General features: G+C 44.9%; 1 protein-coding gene across 1 annotated transcript in view; it reads right to left on the reverse strand.

Moving 5' to 3' along the window:
* Nucleotides 1-2,117: 2,117 nt before the first annotated feature.
* LOC311235560 (glutamate receptor ionotropic, NMDA 2C-like) overlaps nucleotides 2,118-10,000 on the reverse strand; it is a 177,525-nt gene continuing 169,642 nt past the window's right edge. Inside the window, exons 15-16 of the mRNA XM_084323029.1 lie at nucleotides 8,562-8,794; nucleotides 2,118-6,588 (exon numbers count right to left, since the gene is read on the reverse strand). Coding sequence (XP_084179155.1) covers nucleotides 5,041-6,588; nucleotides 8,562-8,794 — 1,781 coding nt within the window. The 3' untranslated portion in view covers nucleotides 2,118-5,040. The remainder of the gene's footprint in view (nucleotides 6,589-8,561; nucleotides 8,795-10,000) is intronic.

A 10,000-nucleotide genomic window follows, 5' to 3' on the forward strand; every position in this document is an offset into this window, starting at 1 on the left:
TTCCTTTCTTTGTGTATTCAGTTGTGGAAATATACTTTTTTCACTTTTCAGAGTTTCAAAATGTCTCAAATACCAGCATACTGTATTGTGTGGGTGATTCAGTTCCTCCAGCTGTAATTGCTTTTTTTAAGTGGTTGTGAGGAAGCCACGGCACTCTGAGCACCTGGTGTGTCATCTTAGATGCATGTAATCATTTTATGAAGAGAAAAATATTCCACAAGGCCTCCTTGAAATAAGGAATGTACTGTACTCACTGATGATGGCCGGATAGCCGGAAAAAAAACTCGGACACATGTATTACATCAAGTGGATAGAACATTTCTGAGTGCAACCCCTCTTTTCCTAAAATAATTTTCAGCTTAATTTGAAGTTTTGTACACTAATATATATCAATCAAATATAAATGGTTTATATAGTTGTATATATAGCAACGTTATGGTGCCGTTACAGCCAGCACTGTAATTATAAAGCAGAGCGTAATGGAATATCAAAAGAGTTCAATGTTTGGACCCTCCAAACAGGGCCGGACTGGGGAAATAATTCATACCGGGAGATATAACGCGAAATATAGTCCCAGTCAGGCCACTTTTTAAGCGGGGGGTCTGGGGGTCCCCCACCAGGATTTTTTTTGTTACAAAGACTTAATTTCCTGCATTCTGGTGAATTTTAGTGCATGTGAATCACAAACTAATGAGCCAACAATTGCTTAGTACAATGTACTGTTATAGACCTCAAATAAAACTGTTGTGGCACTAGCAATGCTACTCCACCTTCAAAAAGAAAAAAGCAAGAGCACAACATATTTTTCTATTTACTATTATAATACAGTTAACCACTCTCTCCTGTAAGGGCCTTTCTTTTTCTTTGTTTTATCCCTCTCTCCTCCACCCTTTCTCTTTCTTCCACTGTCCATCTTGACATCAACGTTAATTGACTTTCGCTCTACTGTATCTCTCCCGAGTCCCTCACTACCTGGCTCATTGCCTGGCTGTTATTCTGCATCTGAGTGCCGTCTGCCATTCCATTCGCCGCCTCCGCTGTCAATCAGTTGTATCGCCTGGTCCCGCCTCCACCAATCACAAGCGGCAGCACGGCTCCATTGTGTGTGTGTGTGATACGCGTGAGAGAGAGATAGTCAGATAGTTCTCCAACTCTGTCGCAGACAGTGAAATCCTGGTTGTTCCCCACCCATCTAGGTTATCTAACTATTGCGCCGCGCCGCCGCCACAACTTGAAACAATGGCCTGGCAATTTTTTTTTTTTTTTTTATAATTTTTTTTTTTATATATATAATTTTTTTTTTTAAATCTGTGCAGGCCAGGCCACCGGGAAAACTCCCGGTGCTCCCGATGGCCAGTCCGGGCCTGCCTCCAAACATTCTTCATCTGCCCCCCTGAAGGGAATCTTATTTACCCTCAATGACAAGACCATGGGAGCGGAGTAATCACCATGACAACAGGTCACCTTGGGTAGAGTGTAGGGTGGCAACTGTGCACGGAACCTACTGGAGAGAGATACCCAACTCAGTGGCATAAGTAGTAATGAAGTTTAGGAATAACATTTTTTATCAAATTACACAAAGTCAAATATACTGAATGCAGTGTCTGTGCTATGATATACAGTATTTGTGTCAGTCTCTGTAAATGGACTGCATTTCTATAGCGCTTTTATCCAAAGTGCTTTACAACGTACAGTATGCCTCACATTCACTCATTCACACACTGAGGTGCCAACCTGCTCATCGAGAGCAGTTAGGGGTTAAGTGTCTTGCTCAAGGACACACGGTGCCAATCACTCACTATTCTTACAACAGTCCACACAATACATTGTGTTCATCCCTTACTTCTTTCCATTCATCCATCCATTCTTTCTTCCTTCCATTGTCTGTCCATCCATCCATCCATCCTTCCATCCATCTATCCATCCATTCTTCCATCGTCCATCCATCCATTCTTCAACCCTTCTTGTGGAGCACCATCTTGTTTTCCTTGTCTAATGTCCTCTCCAAGGTTACAGGGACGAGTTTAAGAACGATGGAGCTTGTAGAAGGAAGAGACACACACCTAACATTCATCCAAAAAGGCTCTTTAATTGGTCTAAGTGATTCATTACAGAGTGGAGAACCCAGGTAATATAGATAATAAGAATAGCTTTCAATGACCTCATTTAAATCTGATCATTAAAGACAGGAGAGGGTGATGGAGGGAGTGAAAGGGGGTGAAGAGGAGAGGGCGGGAGGGGCGGTAAAAGATGGAGAGAGGGAGGGTTATAAAAGAATGGAAAGGAGATAATGGTCAAAGGTTAAATAGGCATATTGAGTTACGGTAATACCAAATATCTCAGTACATATGTCGATCCCAACAGTTACAAAAAGAAAATCGAAATATGTATGAGAAGACTGATTATAAAATGCTAAGATAGTGATTATAAAATTCTATTCTAGAATACATGAATATGACACAAAATCAATCTTGAATAACACATTTCTATATATAGTATTTATTAGAATACAGATATAAATCCTTTAAGAAGCCCTATGTGATGCTGTGCTGCACTGCAACTCTCACCCCTATTCCTAACGTACAGTGGTGGGAGCGGGCGAATGGTAGAGGGATATCTTACAAGTAAATAGCCACCAGCAATTTCAGTGAAGCTGTCCACGTTGACAGCATGAAACAGTGAACAGAGCTCGGTGAGTCATTCTGGCCACAGAAATCTGTCGCACTGCATCTATTTCATTGACATTTTTGCTGCTGTATCCTGCCTTCAAACTATGTCTATTGGTGGAAAACCTGATTTTTATCTTTGATTTATCTTTCATACCAGAGCTTTAATCTCAAGTAAACACAACTGTGTGTTGCTGTTTGGTCAAGTGGTCACAATAACGTTTAGGATATGCCACCAAAATGATTGGTAGGCTACAGTTGTCATAATTAATTAGATTACATCACAACAAAGACTGAGTAAAGTTTTACTATATACTGTACCAGCCATACTAATGGCTGGTTAATTCCCGTTCCCCATATCTGTGACATCAGTCTGATCATGTCTTAGATGCTTCCTAGAAGCAACATCATCTTTTATTCGCCCACTCGCACCCTGTTAGGAACCAGTGCCACGCAGAGACACAGTGAGGAATGAGAGTCCATTGGTTTACATACCAGTATGGTTTAAGACACCTAGCCCTGGTCAATGATCAAGGAAAGAAACTATAAAAGAAGGAAGGGTCATTACGTTACTGTGTAGCACGTGAATGCACATTGGTGCCAAACTTGAAAGCTCTCTGCGCTGTTAGCATAGTGGTGAATGGACAGACAGACCACTCCTTCATAACAGTTAGCATAGCGGTGAATGGACAGACCACTCCGTCATCTCTAACCTCTCAGTGTAACAGGTTATTACTGTAATCTGGGTGATGGAGGCACATTTATAATCATCTATGGATACTATTTCGAGACCTAACAGCAAATAAACGAATGTGCACATTTGGAAAAATCCAGATTCAGTATTCTCTGATTTGTGTTCTTTGATTTGATAAAGGCAGTTTTTCATCAAATGTTGGATTGTAGTGTGATTCTCTTCAATAGAACTGGCACCAAGCAGAGCATTAGAACGCTGGTAATGATGCAATGAGCCTCCCTTCTTTTAGTTTAGTTTCCTTGTCAACAATGTCCCCCATCCTTTCATTTAGTATTGTGTTCATATGGACTGTCTTTCCAACCCTCAAACCCTCCTATATACTCCATTAATACACAAGACAACAATGTCTTAGATATTTATACATGTCAATACATACTGTATACACATCATGGCTGCCTGCACAACACTTTGTTACAAAGGCTGCCCTGTGACTGTCCTCTGACTGTCCTGTGACTGTCCTCTGACTGTCCTGCGACTGTTCTGCGACTGTCCTGTGACTGTCCTCTGACTGTCCTCTGACTGTCCTGTGACTGTCCTGTGACTGTCCTCTGACTGTCCTGTGACTGTCCGCTGACTGTCCTGTGACTGTGCTGTGACTGTCCTGTGACTGTCCTCTGACTGTCCTGTGACTGTCTTCTGACTGTTCTGCGACTGTTATCTGACTGTTCTGCGACTGTGCTGCGACTGTCCTCTGACTGTCCTGTGACTGTCCTCTGACTGTTCTGTGACTGTCCGCTGACTGTCCTGTGACTGTCCTCTGACTGTCCTGTGACTGTCCTCTGACTGTTCTGTGACTGTTATCTGACTGTCCTGTGACTGTGCTGCGACTGTCCTCTGACTGTCCTCTGACTGTCCTGCAACTGTTATCTGACTGTACTGCGACTGTCCTGTGAGACTGTCCTCTGACTGTCCTGCAACTGTTATCTGACTGTACTGCGACTGTCCTTTGACTGTCCTGCGACTGTCCTGCTTGCATGTTATTTGTATTTGAAGGGGCAGGCACTTATTCCTCCCCCCACACATTTCAGCTTTAGACTGTTCAGCTACCCAGGAACAAGAACAGAGACTGAATCTACAACCCAGCAGGCCTCCCCCCCAAAAATATACACAAATATGCATTGCTCTCTGACCGTTTGAAATCTCTGGGGCTTTAGAGTACAAGTACCCATTGGGCAAAAAACACGGATTGAATTTTGTAAATCTTCTCACGGAAAACACACAATCGTTATGTAAGGAAAAGAGCAAGTGAATCCACCTTCCATTCCCAACCGCCTGGCCTTTCCTCAAGCATCAATTTCTCAACCGTGCGGTTGTATCTATTTTATTTCAATACATTTCCTACCACCAGTACTATACCGCTAACAACATCAGGCTAGACCTGTGCTCCGACCAATCTCTCAGTCAGATTACTTCAATATCAGCCAAACAAAAACATCACTTTGTGTCAACACAGTTACTGCTATATCCTCTACTCTTCATGTACGTCATACTATAAATGACACCTAATGCTCTCCAAAACAGTCATTTTACAGGTGTCCTTGATGCTTTAAAACGTCACACATGTGGTCCTTCAACACTGTAAGGTCCTGTTGGCATGTTGCTGTATTATTAGTATTCCTGTCAGACCTCAGACTCCAGACTGGACACACGTCTCCATGGGCGCAGAACACAAGGGCTGACCTCAGGCTGTCCAACTGTTCCCTGGCCTGTTCCCTGGGCCTCTGAACCACCCTTGGACCCCCGGTAGACTCCGTAGGTAGCTCCGTATGCCCCATACAGGCTGTCCTGGTACAACAGGCCCCGTCGGGACCCACATTGCCCACTGCCACAGGCCAGCAGCTGACACACCGCGTTGGATTGGCTGCTGGGGGCCTGGGTGTGAGTGTGGAGGTCCAGGGGGCCATGGTAGAGGGGCAGCCCAGGATAAGAGCTCAGGTAGTGGGCATACTGTCTGCTGAGAAGGCTGGTGGCTCTCCGGACCACCCCTAGTCCCACCCCACCCCCGTGTTGTACTGCCTCTCCATAGGTAGGCAGGTGGGCAGAGTGGGAGTAACGCAGCCTCTGGCCCTTACGCCCACTGGGCCTTCTCTGGTCCTGCCTGATATGGAGGTAGGCCTGGTCCCGTGAGACACACAGGTTGTTCCGTGAGGAGGTAGGGCTGTAGGGTTTAGCAGGCGCAGGATGGGCCAGAACACATGGGAACAGGTCTGGCAGATTAGTAAGTGATTGGCTGGAATGGGATGGGGATGACAGGGATTCGTCGTGCTGGCGAATCCTCTCACTGCCCCACGTGGCTTTGAGGAAGGAGGGCCGGCGGTGCCTGCGTCGCCCCTTCAACCCCATGTCCTCCGGGTGCCATGTGCTGTAGGTTTCTCCTGGGTAGAGGCTGTCGATGTAGGGAGCTGAGACGTGGTTGTCCAGGAGGTGGTTGGCTTTCAGCTCGCTGAGGCAGGTGGTCGTTTTCTCGTGGTCCCTGTGCTTCCTCCTCTCCCCTCCTAAATCCTCGGACTGGAAGCTCTTGGACCTCCTCTTTCTTCTGGAGGGTCCTTCGTAGATGGGCTGGTCCTGGGGCGTCAGGCAGGAGGCCGGGTGGGAGGCGTAGATGTCGGGCAGCTGAAGCTCTCTGTAGGGGATGAAGGGTGAGTGAGGGTGGGTGTCCACGTAGAGTCTTCCCGTGGTCTGGTAGTGGTGGGGGTGCTGGTGAGGGAGGGGATCCTCGCCAGCCAGATGAGGGCTGCTGAGGCTGGACACAGGTAGAGGCCGGTCGTACAGGCAGGAGGAGGAACGAGCTGGGAGGGTGTAGCGGAGGGGCGTGGGCCTGGTCACACTCCTCTGCTGTTTCAGGGAGGTGACGGCCATCAGTGGTGGGGTGAGGGAACGATGTGGGAGCGGGGAGTGGTTCTCCGTGACATAAGCAAACCCCCCAGGCACGGTCTCCATGGTGACCTGTGGTACGCGTACAAGCCCGCTGCCATGGCGACTCCACTGTTCTATGGTCTTGGTGGCGTTGTCCAGTGAGCTCTCGACGTTCGCGGTGGAAACCAGATCCTTGGCAGTGCGGAGCATTTTCAGCATGTTGGCCTGGGCATAGTTGGAAGTCAGGTCAGGGTTGGCCAGTCCAGAGGAATGCCCAGGCTCCTCCACTCCATTGAAACAGCTGTAGATACCCTGAGAGAGTGAGGAGATGGAAAAAGAACGAGCCATTGGTGGTTAACCCTTTCACATGTACAATAAGAGTTTTGAGGACTGAACATTTTAATGGTGATGTAACATTAACAACTACTGTAGTCACTGAAAGCTATGGAGTTCTAGAATTCCAAGATGGAATTCTGAGATTCTGGAAAACACATAACTGAATGGGTTAAAGGTGCAATCTGTAATCCAAATGTGCATTGATTGAGTGAGCTCTTGATACAAGGATTGAATGCATTTGTTTATGCAACTTTTTTATACTGTGAAATCTTTATTTACATTTGTGACGTTTGTAAACAGAGTGTAAAATGTATTCGTATTTTGGAGTTATGATGAGTTATGAAAGTCAGAGAAGGGTTATTCTCAATGGACAAGTCAAACTCTTCTATGCAAATCTCGCATACAGCTAAAATCGATATGGTCAATTACATTACAGATCGGGCCATTAAAGAGATATTAGGAGGGGGGGGCTGTGGCATATTTAATATCTTGTTAATGCATCCTTGAATTAACCTAGAAGTCCTGCTGAGAGGTACAATACAAAGGTGATTTCACCAAGTAAGACGATAAATGCGATTTCAACCAATTTGTGTAACTTCAAAGTTACAGCTCACACCCTGAGAAGATAAACTTCCCTCTATTGAAAAACGAATAATTTATTTATTTATTAATTTACCAGGGACAATGCACATCAATAAACATTTCCGTTTCCACATCAGTGTACATTTTCATCCGCAGTCCCTGGGAAGGTTATAACAAATTAATTACCTAATGTCATTAATACAATGCTTGAACACGTACTACAATACAATACAATACATAAATACATTACAGAAGTAACATAAATATATATATAAAGGGAGTATGTAAAGCCATTTACAGTACATTTCATTAAATGTAATAAAAAAAGCAAGAGTTAGTTGGGAATTCATTATGCATTCCCCATGGACTAGAGAGAATGTTTCAAACACAGACAGTCCTACAGTACAAACACACACATACACAAAAACACACGCACACACACACACACACACACTTGCATGTTTACATACACACACACACACACACTTGCATGCATACACGTACACACACACACACACACACACACACACACACACACACACACACACACACACACACACACACACACCCTATCTGAACAAACTATCTGTGGACAAACACTAAGTCAAATCCCCTGACTGCTCTCTGCTCACAGCTGGTTGAGAAAACCTGAAAAAGCCTAATTTAATTTGCCCCTTGGGGCCCCTCATAAGGATTAATGATCAGCTCGTCATTTAGCTGCTAATCTGACTCATGATACTAGGCACAATGGTGTCATTACACAGCGGTGAGGCTGGTGTCTCTGGCTGGGTTGAGTCTATAGATTTTTCATTGGCTGTGCATTCATTAGACTCTTGTCTCACTGTCCGCACTCCCCTCAAACAAAGTGGCTGCTGATGTTACTAATGTTATACTGAAATGAAAGCTTTCTCCTACTCATTAAAGCCCCCCCCCCCCCCCCCTTTTTTTTTTTTTTTTTACAGATTTACAGACATCAAAATGATAGGCTTGGGAAACAGTGAAATAACGACTCATGGGTTTGCAAATTGGTCATATTTCTCTCTCTCTCATTTGCTTCCCATCTCTTCCCCTTCTTCATCCTAATAACATACTGCACAATTTATGCTAATGTTGCAATAATGACTCTCAGTGACACAATGCAATTACATGCGTTGTGCACTCGCAATGCAATTACATGCATGAACATCCATTTGCAGTAAATACGTATACATTAAACCAAACAATGAAAAGAATACAACCCAGTGTATCAGCTAATCATTCAGTCATCCAGTCAACAAGCCAATCGGCTAATCAGTCAGTCAGACAACCAGCCAACCAACCAACCAATAACCATCCGGCCAATTACTGTAAGAGTTCTCTCTTCTCACCCTGCTGATGGCTAACAGGAAGTCCAGTTTGCGGGACTTGTGGACGGAGTGTCTCAGCTTCCAGTAGAGCATGTGTTCCCAGGAGAACACCAGCAGGCTGAGGCCCATGGCCACCAGCAGCATGTAGAAGACACCCGCCATGTTGTCTATGTCCAGCTTGCTGCTCATCACCTCGTTCTTCTCATTCTGGCAGATCCCCGACAGCCACACCGTTTCCAGACGCTGGGTGTCTCCTGGAGGGAGGAAAGGGCGAGTGATTGATCGATAGATCGATAGATCGATAGATGGATAGATAGATAGATAGATAGATAGATAGATAGATAGATAGATAGATAGATAGATAGATAGATAGATAGATAGATAGATAGATAGATAGATAGATAGATAGATAGATAGATAGATAGATAGATAGATAGATAGATAGATAGATAGATAGATGTGGATAGAAGTAAAATCCACCTTAAAATATAATTTACATGTTATTTCTATCATTTCTGCTGACCACCAGAGACAATAGTCTAGGGATGATGTAATCGGGAGAAATCCAGGAGCAGCTCCATAAAGGGCGAAGGACATGACAGCACACATGGTGATCAAACTGGGGATATGGGTACATTTTCTGATTCAGAGCTGTAAGCCCTACATTTCATTCAAACTTATTTGGCCCTAATAGCTCAAGCAAACATTTTATCAGCTAATTAATTGTCAATAGACCAACTCAAACCAATTCAAGTCTTGATGCTCTGATTTCCAGCTTAGGGTGGTGTTAGTGGTGGTGTTGGTGTTAGTGGTGGTGTTGGTAGAGGTGGTGGTGGTGTTAGTGGTGGTGTTTGTAGAGGTGGTGGTGGTGTTAGTGGTGGTGGTGGTAGAGTTGGTGGTGGTGTTAGTGGTGGGGTTGGTAGAGGTGGTGGTGGTGGTAGTGGAAGTGATGGTGGTGGTGGTGGTGATGATGGTGGTGGTGATGGTCGTGGTGTTGGTAGAGGTATTGGTAGAGGTGGTGGTGATGGTGGTGGTGATGGTGGTGGTAGTAGTGGTAGTGGAGGTTGTGGTGCTGCTGGTGGTGGTGGCGGTGGTAGTGGTGGTGGTGGTAGTGTTGATGTTGGTGGTAGTAGTGGTAGTGGAGGTGGTAGTAGTCATGGTGGTGGTGGTAGTAGTGGTGGTGATGGTTGTGGTGGAGGTTCTGGTGGTAGTGGAGGTGATTGTGGTAGTGGAGGTGGTGGTGAATGAATGACTTTATTTGACAATATAAAAAAATAAACATGTGACGGAAGAGCACAGTCGGGATATACTGCCAAGGATGAAACACAAAAAAGCTCAGAGCTTATTTCCATTGTGGTCCTTGTAGGGGGGTGGGGGAATGTGATGCTTAAAACATGCATCATACAAAACGTGACATCACAACACATCACATATACCATTTAACATTTATATACATACAG

Source organism: Notolepis coatsorum, assembly GCF_963971535.1.
Source record: "Notolepis coatsorum genome assembly, chromosome: 10".
In the NCBI taxonomy this organism is placed as follows: domain Eukaryota; kingdom Metazoa; phylum Chordata; class Actinopteri; order Aulopiformes; family Paralepididae; genus Notolepis; species Notolepis coatsorum.